At 46.9% G+C, this 16,681-nt stretch overlaps 1 protein-coding gene across 2 annotated transcripts in view; it reads left to right on the top strand.

Annotated features, from left to right (window-relative positions):
• The window catches only part of TECPR2 (tectonin beta-propeller repeat containing 2), a 148,172-nt gene that overhangs the window by 45,452 nt on the left and 86,039 nt on the right, over window positions 1–16,681 (top strand). For both annotated transcript variants that reach the window (XR_008513231.2, XM_024231463.3), the window contains exons 4-6: window positions 493–624; window positions 5,210–5,367; window positions 15,993–16,305. Coding sequence is in view for 1 of the 2 variants with exons in the window: in XM_024231463.3 (XP_024087231.2) it covers window positions 493–624; window positions 5,210–5,367; window positions 15,993–16,305 (603 nt within the window). In the remaining variant the exon portion in view is untranslated. The remainder of the gene's footprint in view (window positions 1–492; window positions 625–5,209; window positions 5,368–15,992; window positions 16,306–16,681) is intronic.

Here is a 16,681-nt window from a genome sequence, read left to right on the forward strand (position 1 = left end):
AGAAAAAAAAATACAAAAATTAGTTGGGCGTGGTGGTGCGTGCCTGTAGTCCCGGCTACTCGGGAGGCTGAGGCAGGAGAATCACTTGAACCCGGGAGGCAGAGGTCGCAGTGAGCTGAGATTGCACCACGCTACTGCACTCCAGCCTGATGGAGCGAGACTCTGTCTCAAAAAAAAAAAAAAAAAATGCTCAGAGAAGTTTAACACTGTGCTGTTTATAATTGGAGAACATTTTTGTGCTGGGTTGGACACTTGGCATAAAGTACATATGGGTCATTTCATTTTTGCTTAATATTCTCAAGGTATGCTCTCTGTGGGTTTTGAAGGTGACTAGACAGATGGAACTTTGTGCAGGGTTCTGCTTGGAAAACGAGATTGGGAAAATCAGCTCTTCCCTAACTAGGAGTGATTGTATACCTTTTCCATGTAGCCCCAGCTCACAGCATTTATCCTTTTCTTTTTCTTGTGTATATTTTTATCTCTTGTTCATAGCTTCGGAGATTTGATGTCACTGGTATTCACAAAAATAGCATTACAGCTCTGGCTTGGAGCCCCAATGGAATGAAATTGTTCTCTGGAGATGACAAAGGCAAAATTGTTTATTCTTCTCTGGATCTAGACCAGGTAAAATTATTTTCAGAAATACTGTTGGCTCTTACCTTCTTATATTTGGAAAAACTATATTTATAATTGTATTTTTAGTCAGCTTGTATTCTTGATCATCATCCCTTTATAATCTCAATTGTTATTTGTAACATTTACTTTTATAGACTTATGTTTTATAAGCTTCCACTTCTGTGACTAAGGAGTTGGCCTACTGGAACATTCACTTTTTTCATTCCACTGTTGTGTATTACTTCTACTTGGAAAAGAAGCTATTATTATTCGTACTTCCTTGAAAGGTTAGTAGGAGTGATGCCAAGCACTTCTGAATCCTAACTGTGGAGAAGTCAGTGATTTCAATGGATGGAGGACTTTCTGCCAGCCACCTGGCCTGTGTGAGATGACCTCATGTGACAGGAAGTGGCAGAGGAGAAGGTTAGCTGGCAGTATGGTGAAGATGAAGAAAGTGGAGTGCCGAGAGATCCAGGAACTAGTCCAGGGGTGCAGGCTTGCACCTCACAGAGCTTGCTTTCAAACTGCGCTTCTGCTTCGACGCCCGTGCCTTTTCCACTGCACATGTGGCTTGATGATCTGCTGGGTTTTATTTGTTTTGTCATGTGTCTGCAACCAAACTGAACTCCTTGGTGGCACAGTCCTTTCTTTTTCTTATTTGTAGCCTTCATTCCTAGAGCACTATAGGAATTCAGCAATTTTTTTTTTTTTTTTTTTTTTTTTTTTTGAGACAGAGTCTCACTCTTGTCGCCCAGGCTGGAGTGCAGTGGTGCGATCTCAGCTTGTTACAACCTCCACCTCCCGGGTTCAAGCGATTCTGCCACCTCAGCCTCGCAAGTAGCTGGGATTACAGGGACCTGCCATCATGCCCGACTAATTTGTGTATTTTTGTAGAGACGGAGTTTCACCATGTTGGTCAGGCTGGTCTTGAACTCCTGACCTCAGGTGATCTGCCCGCCTCGGCCTTCCAAAGTGCTGGGATTACAGGCGTGAGCCACTACGCCCGGCCAAGAATTCAGCAATTATTAGCTGCATGACTTTCGGTCCCTGTGATCCAAGACTGACCTAGTACAAATATTCTCTAGTAGTAGTTCTCAAGCTTTGTAGTCACAGGATCCCTTTACACTCTTAGAAAGAGGACCCCAAAGCATTTTTGTTCATATGGGTTATCTCTACTGAGTACACCATGTTAGAAGTTAAAACTGAGAAATTTAAAAATATATATATTTTTTGAGATGGAGTCTCGCTCTGTTGCCCAGGCTGGAATGCAGTGGCACGATCTCCGCTCACTGCAACCTCTGCCTCCCGGGTTCAAGGGATTCTCATGCCTCAGCCTCCCGAGTAGCTGGGACTACAGGCACCCGCCACCACGCCTGACTACTTTTTTGTATTTTTTGTAGAGACAGTGTTTCACTGTTTTAGCCAGGATGGTTTCAATCTCCTGACCTTGTGCTCCTCCCACCTCAGCCTCCCAAAGTGCTGGGATTACAGGCGTGAGCCAGTGCGCCCAGCCGAAATTTAAAAATATTTTACTTTGAAATAATAAATCCATAACATCTGAACATAAGTGACATATTTTGTGAAAATATCTCTATAGCTCTATTTTCAAAACAGGTGAGAAGAGTGAGTGGCATTGATCTATATTTTTACAAATCTCTTTATTATCTGGCTTAATAGAAGATGGCTGGATTCTGCATTCAATCTGTTGCCATACATTGTTTTGATTGAAATATATAAAGAAAAACTGGCCTTACACAGACATGTAGTTGGAAATGGGAGGAGTATTTTGATAGCCTTTTCAGATAATTGTGGACATTCTTTAATAATGTCGTCATATGACTACCTCATAAAGCAAACGGTAGTTGCTTTAAGGGTTACGGTGACAAATGACAAATGGTAGTTTCTTTAAAGGTTAGTAAATATGTGGAATCTGAAACCACATGGATGAATTTTTCCTACTCTGTTACATTAAAATCTACTTTACGCATGTTGAATTTTGTAACATTATGTATTGGTCACTTAGAAAATACTGTTCACAGAGTGATGCAGATCTTCCAGATGGTGACACTTTGTTTTTTCTTTTTTTTTTTTTTTTTTTTTTTTGAGACATGGTCTTACTCCTCTCACCCAAGCTGATGTACAGTGGTGCAATCATGGCTCACTGCAGCTTTGACCTCCCAGGTTCAGGTGATTCTCCCACCTCGGCCTCCCAAGTAGCTGGGACTACAGGTGCACGCCACCATGCCCAGCTGATTTTTTGTATTTTTATAGAGCCAGGGCTTCGCCGTGTTGCACAGGCTGGTCTTGAACATCTGGGCTCAAGCAATTTGCTCACCACAGTCTTCCAAAGTTCTTGGATTACAGGTTTGAGCCACCGTGCCAGCTGATAAATTTTCTGATACAATATCAACAAAATACCTTCGTTAACATCCACATCATTGTAATTGAGAAAGTCTAGCTATAAGGAATCATGTCAAGTTCACAGGGACAGATACAAGTTTTCAGATTGCTAATCTTTGTGTGAGAGCAACAAATACCATTACTTGTTTTCCTTGAAGTGACAGGCTTTTTTTTTTCTTTTTGAGAAAATGTCTGCTAAATACCCAAATTTGAATAATTACGGCATTTCAAATAAAAATGGTGTTTTGTGAAAAAAGCAGCTGGCTCAGCTCATAGCTGCAACAGTTGCACAAGTGCTTTCCTTGAGAGAACCACTGAGTGTATTTCAGTGTGCAGCAGAAGGGAGAATACAAAAGTACCTATCCTCTGGCCAGGTGTGGTGGCTCACACCCATAATCCCAGCACTTTGGGAGGCCAAGGCAGGATGATCACTTGAGCCCAGGAGTTTGAGACCAGTCTGGGCAACATGGCAAAACCCCATTTCTACCAAAAAACATATAAAAATTAGCCAGGTATGGTAATGCACACCTGTAATCTCAGCTACTCTGGAGGCTGAGGTTGGAGGATCACTTGAGCCTTGGAGGTGGAGATTGCAGTGAGCTGAGATTGCACCACTGCACTCCAGCCTAGGCCAAGAGCCAGAACCTGTCTAAAAAAAAAAGTTTGCGACATTTTCATGTAATGGAAATTTCTTTATCTTGATTTTGGTGTTGGTTACATGACTATAAATTTGTCAAAATTCATAGAATTGTATACCCAAAAAAGGACGAAATTTACTGTAAGTTTTACCAACAAATCCGATCACTGCCCCCTGCTTCCCTCACAAAATGTCAGTGATGTTACAGCAGTATTTCTGAAATAATTGATGGAACTTTTCATATATATATTGGATTTCATATATATGAAATATACATATATTTCATATATATAATATATATATATATTTTTTTTTTTTTGAGACAGAGTCTCTCTCTGTTGCCCAGGCTGGAGTGCAGTGGCACGATCTTGGCTCACTGCAACCCTTGCCTCTGGGTTCAAGTGATTCTTCCTGCCTCAGCCTCCCAAGTAGCTGGGATTATAGGCATGCACCACCTCGCCCAGCTAAATTTTGTATTTTTAGTAGAGACGAGGTTTCACCATGTTGGCCAGGCTGGTCTCCATCTCCTGACCTCAAATGATCCACCCACCTCAGCCTACCAAAATATAAGGATTACAAGTGTGAGCCACTGCACTGGGCCTGACGACACTTTTCTGTAAGAGTAACTTATAGAATCAGATTTTTTATACAATGAAATATGCTTTGTGTTACCAGTCATATGCCTTCTAGAATTTTATTTTGTGTTTATATATAAAATATGTTTTTTTTTCTTTTTTAAAGACAGAGTCTCACTCTGCTACCTGGACTAGAGTGCAGTGGTGTGATCACAACTCACTGTAACCTGAACTCCTGGGCTCAAATGATCCTTCTGTCTCAGCCTCCCAAGTAGCGGGGACCACAGGCACGTGCCAACATGCCTGGCTAATAAAAAAAAATTTTTTTGTAGAGACACGATCTCACAATGTTGCCCAGGCTGGTCTTGTAAAATATCATTTTAAGTTAATAGCATTTTATATATTTAATATCATTTAATTTCTTCTAACCTCCTGTTTTCTATTACCCTTTCAGTTGGCAAGGATATAATGTCCTCAAAGCTGCTTTGAACGCTTTGTGAGGGGAGACTATAATATGAACTTACAGAGCTGATTATTGTCGCATAATTTTATAGAAGGTTCCATTCCATTGTTTTATAATAGAATAAGCAATACACACAGTGCAACAGATTTCTGTTTACATCTTTATGGATTCTTCTTTGAAATCTCTGCATGTTTACTGCATTATCCCTGAGCCTGCTATGGTGCATAGTAAAGAATGTATCTACTGAGGACATGTTTTTTAAAATTATGCAGATTTTAAAATGTTTCCTGTCAAACTGGATGCAGCATGAGGGAGATGTTAGTATGGACTCTTTTCCCATCCGTCAGATAATCTTGCTATGGTGGGTTGAGAGTGAATCTGCAGAGAGTGAAAGCATGCGTTAGGTAAAGTGCAAGCTGACCTAAGCACAGCTAGCAGGAAGGACACTGACTTGTCCTAAGGGAGGTCCATTCTTTAGCCTGGCGCTGATGTGAGGTGTAACCGGACTTTCTCTGCCAGGGGCTCTGTAACTCCCAGCTGGTGCTGGAGGAGCCGTCTTCCATTGTGCAGCTGGATTATAGCCAGAAAGTGCTGCTGGTCTCTACTCTGCAAAGAAGTCTGCTCTTTTACACTGAAGAAAAGTCTGTAAGGCAAATTGGAACACAACCAAGGAAAAGGTAAGTTTCACAAGTTTGCCAGTTTGGCCTAAATGCTGGGCCTTGTTGTAGAAGGTGCTTTAGGGTTTCCTAGGTGTCCTGTTTGCTGGACACAAACCCATAGCGCCTCTAAGCCTGGTGTTCCTGGTGGGGCCCTGTGCCTGCCTAGGATTTCTCCTCCCAGAGGCAGACAAGAAAAGTGAGTGGTTCTTGTCGCAGAGCTGTAGGAGCCTGCACGCACAGCCACTCTGCCTCTCAGGGTGCCACGGTTGGCCTGGAGAAGCCTCAAGGGTGGCCTGGTCTATCTGTTCCTTGTGTAGGCACCTCCTTCACACAGCCCTTGTGAGGGGTCAGGGTCATGGGTTTCACTCGTTATTCAGCACGTGTTTACCATGCACCCCTGTGCACTGTGGCAGGCTCAGCAGTGACATGGTAAACACGGCAGATCTGAGCCCTCCATTGTGGAAATGGAAACACAGATAGAACACTTGTTGACCATTGTGTCAGCTGCTATGGATCACACAGGATGCTGTGTGAGTTTAGACACACTTTTGTCCAGCTGAAGGGTCAGGGAAGACATCCTGAAGGCATGGGTTCCAGGTTGAGAGATCGTTCCTCCTTTGACCAGTGATGTGGAGGAAGGGCCGTGAGAAGTCCACCAGCCTTACCAGCCATGTGGGAAAAGGCAACTGGAACACCTGGGGAACCTGTAATTCATCATCCCACCCTAGCCTGTAAAACACTCTTGTAGGACTCTGCAGCGAGTTTGCGTGGGGATGGGGTGAGGAGGGGTAGGTAAAGCAGTGGAGCTGACCCCTCCTATGCCAAGGAGGAGGTAGACTGGGGCCAATGTGGGGGTGGGGAGCAGAGGGCGGCATTAGCACAGATCATGCGTTGATGAGTCTACAGTCATGGATTGTCGATTGGCCGATGGGAGCTGGAAGAGTTCCCATCTTGTGTCTCCCAGGAAAGGGCACTGTTCGCCTGCGTAGAATCAGGGACAGGGCAGCTGATGGTCACGGCATGTGGGGAGGGCTTGAGGCTGGCCCTGTGGAGAGTGACAGCAGGGACTGGGAAACATGGTGAGATTGGCAGGCGTTGATGAGGCCCTGAGGCTGGTGGTGCCATTGGTGACAGGCCGTCCTGGAGAGTCGGGTGAGGCAGGTAGGTGGAGCCAGCCTCTGTGGTCGTAGTCACCATCCGTTATTCTGTGTTCTGGGCTTTGCAGCAACACACAAGTTTATTCTCTTTTCTGCATGGCAGCCCTCCAGCTGTTAAAAGACACTCTCAAACCTCTCCTTTGACTTCTATTTTCTATGCTGAACACCTTCTTTTTTCTTTTTCTTTTTTGTTGGAGACAGAGTTTTGCTCTTCTTGCCCAGGCTGGAGTGCAGTGGCGTGATCTCGGCTCACTGCAACCTCCACCTCCTGGGTTCAAGCAATTCTCCTGCCTCAGCCTCCTGAGTAGCTGAGATTACAGGCATGCGCCACCACACCCGGCTAATTTTGTATTTTTAGTAGAGACAGGGTTTCACCATGTTGGTCAGGCTGGTCTCAAACTCCCGACCTCAGGTGATCCGCTTGCCTCGGCCTCCCAAAGTGCTGGGATTACAGACATGAGCCACCGCACCCGGCCTGCTGAACACCTTCTTAATCCCATCAACAATCTGGCCTTTTTATATCTGCAGTCTCCCTTTCGGTCCCTGGAGAACTCAGTGGAATTTATGGTCCTGCAGATCTTAGTTCTGCTGCTCTCTCTGCCAGTGTCCTACTCCTCTGGCATTTTATCCTGGTTCGTCTGTCAATGTTTTACTGCACTGTCTTGGAAGGAAGGCAGGGTGTAGAGAGAGGCATTGAAAACCAATTACCTTAAATGTGGGTCCTATTCCCAACAATGTCTCTTAAAACCTGGCCCTTGGCCGGACACAGTGGCTCACGCCTGTAATCCCAACAGTTTGGGAGGCCAAGGTGGGCAGGTCACTTGAGGTCAGGAGTTCAAGAAAAGCCTGGCCAACATGGTGAAACCTCCTCTCTACTAAAAACACAAAAGTTTGCCGGGCAGGGTAGCAGGTGCCTGTAATCCCAGCTACTCAGGAGGCTGAGGCAGGAGAATCGCTTGAACCGGGGAGACAAAGGTTGCAGTGAGCTGAGATCGCACCACTGCACTCCAGCCTGGGTGACAGAGCGAGACTCCATCTCAAAAAAATCAAAAACAAAAAAAACAAAAAACAAAACTGGCCCTTTATCCTCTTGTGTGGAGACCCAGGCAGTTTCCGTAAACCTCTCCTAGTGCGTCTGTGCAGTCAAGTCTTTAGGGAACATTGATTGAAAGCGTGCTCTGCACCAGAAACTGTTTTAGGATGCAGAAACAAATAAATGTGTCCCCTTCTCAGAAGGAGAGAGATTTTATTGAGCCTTGGGGAAATGAGGGCTAACAGAATAAAAGGAAATGTTTTTAACATCTGTGTCTTAAAGACTTGCTTTCTGCTGTAGACTATTGTGTGTGTCTATCCCTGGAAGCAGTGCTTCCCTCACAACTGTTTAGTGAGCGGAGCTAGACATGTACACGTGGAGGCGTGGCAGCAAGTGAGGAGGCATGCAAGGAGACAAGGCCTCTGCCCTCAAACACAATGGGAGAGACTGTCGGTCAGCAGGAGGAGAGTAGAGGCTGTCAATGCTGTAAAGGAGCGGGCTGGGTGAAGCATTAGGGAGTGCTAGGCATGGGGCAGGATGTTGCATTTGGATAGGATGGTCAGGAAAGGCCTCTACAAGGGCAGTGATCTTTGAGCTGAAGCCTGGGAAGAGCTGCTGGAAGAGCATTCCAGGCTCAGGGAACAGCATATGCCAAGACCTCAATTGGGCAAGAGCTTAGATGTTCAAGAAGCCAGAAGTGACTAGGGCACTGGCTATGGCAGGAGTCCAGGGGAGCCATGGGGAGGCTGTCACGGGAGTCCAGGGGAGCCGTGGGGAAGCTAGCACGGGAGTCCAGGGGAGCCTGGCACGGGAGTCCAGGGGAGCCACAGGGAGGCTGGCATGGGAGTCCAAGGGAGCTATGGGGAGGCTGGCACGGGAGTCCAGGGGAGCCTGGCACGGGAGTCCAAGGGAGCTGCGGGGAGGCTGGCATGGGAGTCCAAGGGAGCCGTGGGGAGGCTGGCATGGGAGTTCAGGGGGGCCTTGGGGAGGCTGGCACGGGAATCCAGGGGAGCCTTGGGGAGGCTGGCACGGGAGTCCAGGGGAGCCTGGCATGGGAGTCCAGGAGAGCCTTGGGGAGGCTGGCACAGGAGTCCAGGGGAGCCGTGGGGAGGCTGGCATGGGAGTCCAGGGGAGCCTGGCACGGGAGTCCAGGGGAGCCACGGGGAGGCTGGCACGGGAGTCCACGGGAGCCGCGGGGAGGCTGCCGTGGGAGTCCAGGGAAGCCATTGACTGAGATGGAGACTGGAGACTGGGGAAGGCTGGGCCAGAGGTCAGGACATCAGGACCTCTGCTGTGGACATAAGGGGTTTGACGGGCCTGTCAGGTGGCCGCATGGGAGTTGCAGAAGAGAGTTCTGTGGACTGGTCTGGAGCCCAGGGAAGAAGTCTTGACCAGAGGGGAAAATGAGGTCACCAGATACAGGTGACATTGGCACCCTGACATTGGATGAATCCACGCAGGGAATGTCTGTTCATTCAGCGCTGGAGCTTTGCACCAAGCCTCTGCCCTGCTCCAGGTAGTCCTCATCAGGGGATATCTGTGAACAAGGCAGAACAGATCTCTAATCTCAGGGAGCTGTGTGCAGAGTAGTGAACAGAGAAACGTGTCAGAGGGTGCAGAGCCAGAGAGGGTGAAGCAGGAGACACACGTGTCTCTTTAATAGGATGACAGGGAAGGCTCCTCTGAGGACGTAGCCTGGGCTGATTCCTGAAGCAAAGAGGCAACTAGTGCGAGAAGACCTTGGAGAGAGGCTCTGGAGGCAGAGGGCCCTGCACACCGAGGATCTGAGCAGCCAGGCTGGCTGTGTGGAGCACGGTGCGGGGAGCCCCCACCCGTCGGCTTTGTGGGCCCTGCCCATGGGGCTCTTTCAGTCCAGTGCTGTGGCCAGTCACAGAGGGCTATGGCCAAGCGAGGGAGGTCACTCTGGCTGCTGCTTGGAATATACTGGAGGGGGCAGGTGTGGCAGCTCAGCAGGGCCAGCAAGGATTCTGGGTGATCCAGGTGGGAGAAGACAGGATGGGGCGGGGTTGGTGGTGGGACTGCTTCCAAGGCAGAGCTGGCAGATTTGCTGCCACGTTGGTTCTGAGGTGTGAGAGGGATGAGTTGGAGATGATTCCTAGGTCTGTGGTCTATGCAGCTGGGTGAGTGGACATGCCGTGGATTGATGCAGAGAATCCTGGAGGCACGGGGAGAAGGAGGAGATGAAACAGCCTGCTGTGGCCCTGCCATGTCCTCTCCCCGCAGCGGAGAGCTGGCGTGGGAGGCGGGTGGCGGGTGTGCCTCTCAGGGAGCTGTGCGCCGGCAGCCACTGGCATGCAGACGGGAGCTCGCCTAAGGAGATTTGGGGAGGCCTTGTGTTCTGAAGAGGAAACGGCATCAGGAGAGAACAGGAGTTGGGGGGTCAGAGGAGTCGGAGGCCATATGGAGGGACACAACAGCTGCTGCGAGACCAGGGGCTGAGGCAGCTTCGACGGGCCTGAGTCTGCAGCATGGAGGCTGTGCACAGCCTCCTCATCAGCAGGGCCAAGGGATTGTAAGGGCTGAAAGAGGAGTTGACAGCAAGGATGGAGAGCTTTCAGGAGGAGTGTTTTTGTAAAAGAGAACAAAGAGAAATAGGTGGTGCCCAGAGGGACCATGTGGCCTGGTGGGAGTTTTGGGAGAGGGGCCGTGTGGCAGCACATTGGTGTGCGACGCGGGTGCCTGTGGAGGGAACACAGTGCTGGTGGGACAGAGTGCAGGCGGTGGCCTCAGTTGGGCCCTCTCATGGGCAGCAGTGTAGGGTTGACCAGAAACCGGGCCAGACTGTCTTCCAGAGGAAGGGCAGGGCACTGAGCACAGGGCAGGTGCAGGCAGGTCAGGAGGCTCAGAGGTAGAAGACGAGGGGTTCTCTTCCCATCGAGTCTGTGAACCTCTTCAGACCGGACAACATGTGTTACATCCAGAAAACCTCAGAGGCCCTAGCCATCTGCAACCTTGGGTTTGCTGTCCTGTGTATTTATGTTGCATTGTTTCACATGTCAGAGCCCTCTGCAGACCTGTTACTGTGTCCCCTATGAGTCTAGTGCTCAGGGAAGCCCTCCCTGGCAGTAGCACTTTGCCCTGGGGAGGGAGAAGGAGATGCAGCAATCTGTAGGTGTGGCGCCAGCATGTGGGTAAGAGCCAGGAGCCGGTTCTGGAACCCCGCCACCAGCACATCTGTTTGGATGGCCAGTGGGTGTTAGCTGTTGAGATCTCTGGCAGGGCTTCTGTGGATCCTTCTTCTCACTCAGCTTAGACTTTCAGGCTCCCATTTTGGGTGCTGTCAGCTTTCAGCATATCAGGTCTGTGGTACCATACATTATGCACAAAATCAAAAAACACTATTGTATAGCTAGAATTTGTTAGCCAGAAAACACTCCTTACATATCAACGTGGTCTATAAAGGGAATTAAAATTTTTTTAGGTAATCAATGAGGTTTTTGGAAATCATCTCTACCGAAATTAAGAAATTATGTTAATTTGTTTATGATTTTAGAATCCTGCAATACTTAGACCTTAAAAGTTGGAGCTTTAGTGTCAAATTCAGAAAGCACCAGCAAGTACTGCAGAATCGCACTGCAAGTGGATGGTGGCTGAGTCGGGGGCTTAGGACAATTTGTACCTGGCTCTAGATGGTTCTTCACAACTTCACTGCCTTTGACCAACCCACTCATCAGACATTTCCGTTCTTTTTATTTTTTAGAGACAGGGTCTTGCTCTGTCACCAAGGCTGGGGTGCAGTGGTGTGATCACAGCTCACTGCAGCCTTGAACAGCTGGGTTCAGGCGATCCTCCTCCCTCAGCCTCCCAAGTAACTAGGACTACAGGCATGCACCACCATGCCTGGCTAAATTTTTTAATTTGTAGAGATGGTGTCTCTCTAGGTCACCCAGGCTGTTGTCAAACTCCTGGGCTCAAGCAGTCCTCCCTCCTTGGCCTCCAAAAGTGCTGGGATTACAGGCATGAGCCACCATGCCCAGCTATTCAGCAGTTTTAGAGGCAGCCACTCCCAGGACCTTGCTCAGCAGTTCTCCTTTCCCTTCCTCCAGGGGAAGAGTCCGCCTGGGGTTCAGGATCTCGCCTTCTCACGCCCACTCAGATGCACCACCTTGATCTGAGCTCTTTGAGCCTCAGATGGCGCTTCCAGATGCTGATGTGATTGTTCACACAGGTCAGCACAGTGTTATAAGACAGGCTGAGGACCTCATCTTATTTATTTTTTATTTTACCCAGAGCATCAAACACGATGTCTTACAGAATGTAGGAATCACTAAATGTTTGTTAACATGAGTGCTTTAGTTACATAAGATGCACCAGTCAAAATGGACATGACAAGAGATTTTTCAGGGGTCCTACAAATAGGAGGAAAACATTTAAAAATTGGATCGCCAAGAGAAACTGATTGACAGGAAAGGCAGGAGGAAGAGGTTATGGGCTCCCTTGCTGGAATTTCTCTGGGTCGCTCTATTTAGAGGACCTCTCCAGAACAAACCCACCAAAGGCAGTAATCAGATACGATGCTGTTTATAGAGTTGTCCATAAAAGATCCACGATGTCAAAACACCCTTGGTTCGTCCTAACGATCATTGTTTCAAAGCTGAATTTGATATATAATATCCTCCTTGGACGCTATCCAAAGGGATTTAGTTACTGAGGTGCCAGAGGGACCTAGTGAGATTCTGGTGTGCAAAGAAACCCCACAAATAACTATCTGTTTGCCTATGTAGGTGGGCCCTGGGGGCGGCCTCTGGGGTTGGGTCTGCTGCTGTGTGCAGGGAGCGTGGGGACAGGCACAGCACAAGTTGGCCGAGGTCTGGTGGGGAAGCAGTGGCACGGAGGTGGCTCTCAACTGTCAGCTGCCTGTAGTCTCGTTCAGGACAGTTGAGCACTTATGGGGACTTAGTGTCACAAGCATTGCTTTTGTGCTGCACGTAGGTTATCTCATTAATTCCTCACTTCAGCCTTTGAGATGGGAGTTACTCTGCCTGGTTTACAGAATGGGAAACGGGTCCAGAAAAGTTCAATAATTGCACATACCACGTACCCACTAAGTGTCAGGGCTGGACATCGAGCCCAGGGCTAGCTCTAAAACCAGTGCTGTTTCTGCTTTTCACAATCTGAGAAGTATTTGGGAGAAGGAATCAGCCAGGCATAGGGCTGAACTGAAATGCTTACATGTGAACTCTGGTAGCATCCTGAAAAATAACGAGAACTCAGATTGCCAGTGGGAGTGTAGATTGGTATAATCACATTTAAAAAGCTTGAAGTTGTCTTCTAAACTTGAATATGCTCTCAGTAACCCAGCGATTACCCCACACCCCACCAACTGCATCCTGAGTGTCCGTGACAGACTCTGACACCTGTGGGCTAAGGGGTATGCACAGAAATGCTCATAGCACAGTTGCTCAAAATAGCTTTAAAAAATAATAATTGAAATATCCATCAACAAGAAAGTGAATAAATAAATTGTGGAATACATTAAGTCCTCGTTTAATGTCATTGATAGGTTCTTGGAAACTGCGACTTTAGCAAAACAACATATAACAAAACCAGTGTTTTTCACTCACCAGTGTTGTTGAAGGAGATGATGTTATCTGAGGACCTGCTCTATGTCATTTCGCTTACAGTTGTAGTTTCCAAGAACCTGTGGATGCTGAGTAGGACGTACTGTACCATTCAGCAGTCGAAACGAATTAGTGCGACAGCTTCTTTTTATCAACAAGGATAAATCTGAGAAACATAGTGTTAAGTGAAAAAAAGCAAAAGAGTACAATTAGCATCATACATTTTAATAAAAAGGAAACATAAACAAAACTAAGTTATATTGTCTTTAGAGATACATAGATATGTGATTAAACCAACAAAAAAGTGAGGAAATGATCAAGGCAAAATGCAGTCCAGTGGTTCCATCCGGGGCACAAGGGGGCAGGAAGTGTTGGGAGCACAAGAGAACATTGGTTGGGTGACTGACGATTTATTTCCTAAGTTTGGGGATGGGTTCCCAGGTGTACCTTTCCTTGCTAGGCTTCATAACTGCATGGATATACAGTGTACTGTGTCCATAACTGCATGGATATACAGTGTACTGTGTCCATAACTGCATGGATATACAGTGTACTGTGTCCATAACTGCATGGATATACAGTGTACTGTGTCCATAACTGCATGGATATACAGTGTACTGTGTCCATAACTGCATGGATATACAGTGTACTGTGTCCATAACTGCATGGATATACAGTGTACTGTGTCCATAACTGCATGGATATACAGTGTACTGTGTCCATAACTGCATGGATATATGTACATATACACAGCTGTGCATAACAACATTGACGGACTGCATGTCATTGACGGACTCTGCATGTATGACAGTGGTCACAGATGATTATAATGGAGCTGAAAAAATGCCAATCAGCTGGTGTCTTAGTGCCACACATTACGTTTTCTGTGTTTAGATAGACAAACACTCATCATTATGTTACAGTGTTAAGTACAGTCATATGGAGTACAGGTTTGCAGTCCAGGGGCAATAGGCTAGACTAAGCTTGTCCAACCCATGGCCCAACACAAATTTGTAAACTTTCTTAAAATGAGATTTTTTGGCCAGGCGCGGTGGCTCATGCCTGTAATCCCAGCACTTTGGGAAGCCAAGGCAGGTGGATCACTTGAGGTCAGGAGTTCGAGACCAGCCTGGCCAACATGGTAAAACCCCATCTCTACTAAAAATACACAGTTAGCTGGGCATGGTGGTGCACACCTATAATCCCAGCTACTTGGGAGGCCGAGGCAGGAGAATCACTTGAACCCAAGAGGCAGAGTTTCCATTGCATTGAGCCCAGATTGCGCCATTGCGTTCCAGCCTGGACAACAAGAGCAAAACTCTGTCTCAAAAAAAAAGAGGTTTTTTTGGTGATTATTATTATTATTATTATTTTTAGCTCATCAGCTATCGTTAGTGTATTTTATGTGTGGCCCAAGACAATTCTTCTTCTTCCAATGTGGCCCAGGGAAGCCAAAAGATTGGACACCCCTGGGCTAGACTATGTGGGTGTGTCATAGGCTGTGCCATCTAGGCTTGTGTAAGTACGCTCTATGATGTTCACACAACGAAGACATCGCCTAATGACATATTTCTCAAACATCCCCGTCACTAAGTGACCTGTGACTCTATATATAGCATATTCTTTTGTTTGTGTTAGATATTTCATAATTTCAGAATGAAAAAATATCAAGCTTGGGGGCAGGAAGGGACATTGGTGCCTCTGATGGGTTTAGAGAAATTCTGAAAAGGCAACAATATAGATGGGTTGCTGTGAAGCTCATTCATTCAGGATGTGGAGTGAGCACAGCAATCAGATGTCAGAAGCAACAGAATCAGAGCAGGGAAAAAGATGAGCAGACCTGGATTCTTCACATTCTGCCTCAGTTTCCTCTCCTCCAAAACGGGAGTTGTAATACAGTCATGTGTCACCTAACAACAGGGATATATTCTGAGAAATGCATTGTTAGGTGACATCTTTGTTGTATGAACAGCATTGAGTGTACTGACAATCATAGGTGTAGGTACAGCCTACTTCACACCTGGGCTAAATGGTACAGCGTGTTGCTCCTGGGCTACAGACCTGTACCACATGTGACTGTACTGAATACTTTAGGCAGCTGTAGCACAATGGTAAGTATTTGTATGTCTAAACATAGAAAAGGTACCATAAAAATATGGTATTATAATCTTATGGGACCACTGTTGTATTTGCAGTCCATCGTTGACTAAAATGGTTTGTTGTTGTTGTTTTTGAAGCAGAGTCCTGCTCTGTCACCCAGGTTGGAGTACAGTAGTGGCACTATCTCAGCTCACTGCAAACTCTGCCTCCCAGGTTCAAGCGATTCTCCTGCCTCAGCCTCCCGAGTAGCTGGGACTACAGGCATGCACCACCATGCCTGGCTCATTTTTGTATTTTTAGTAGAGGCATGGTTTCACCATGTTGGCCAGGCTAGTCTCAAACTCCTGACCTCAGATGATCCGCCGCCTTGGCCTCCCAAAGTGCTGAGATTGCAGGCATGAGCCATTGCACCCAGCCTGAATAAAATGTTATGTGGTGCATGACTGTATCTGCCACACATGGTTGTTGTAACGATTAGACATGAGAGTGGGATCAAGTGCCAGACGCAGTGCAGGCTGCGTGAGTACTCAGTGAATGGTTCCCTGTGTGCTAATGGGGCACACACCTGTGAGGGTGTGGTAGGGCCTCTGTCGGTACAGGGATGACAGTGTGGTTTAACTGACAAAAAACAAACAGTAGAAAGGGTGAAAAATCAATTATTGTCTTAGCCAAAAAATTCTTGTTGTACTTAATATTAAGGGTTGACAACCGCATTACTTTAAATCGGTCCATGTCTGTTTTTTGTTCTTTCTTTCTTTCTTCTAATTTTAGTACTGGGAAATTTGGTGCTTGTTTTATACCAGGACTCTGTAAGCAAAGTGATCTAACCTTGTATGCGTCACGGCCTGGGCTCCGGCTGTGGAAGGCTGATGTCCACGGGACTGTTCAAGCCACATTTATCTTAAAAGATGCTTTTGCTGGGGGAGTCAAGCCTTTTGAACTGCACCCGCGTCTGGAATCCCCCAACAGTGGAAGTTGCAGCTTACCTGAGAGGCACCTGGGGCTTGTTTCATGTTTCTTTCAAGAAGGCTGGGTACTGAGTTGGAATGAATATAGTATCTATCTCCTAGACACAGTCAACCAGGTAAGTGAAGGGACGCCGCCATATCTTCTGTGTCTGTAGGCAAGAGAATGTATCTCTATAAACTGTTCTGCTCAGGGCTCAGAATGCTACCAGGAGCAGTATTGATTTACACTTTACTTTTTCCTTTGGGCCAGTCAAGGAAATAAATGAAGGTTTGGTAATTTTTATAGATTTGAAAAAAAAAATTTGGTTTTGACATTTAGGTCCAATTCTCTGCCGAGAAATTATGTATGTTTTTTGTATATAAACACAAAATTAAACTTGTTCTTTTTGTTATTGTTGTTGTTGTTGTTGTTGTTGTTGAGAAAGAGTCTCGCTCTGTCACCCAGGCTGGAGTGCAGTGGCATGATCTCGGCTTACTGCAACCTCCACCTCC

The sequence above is a fragment of the Pongo abelii genome, chromosome 15 (genome assembly GCF_028885655.2).
Source record: "Pongo abelii isolate AG06213 chromosome 15, NHGRI_mPonAbe1-v2.0_pri, whole genome shotgun sequence".
Lineage (NCBI taxonomy): Eukaryota > Metazoa > Chordata > Mammalia > Primates > Hominidae > Pongo > Pongo abelii.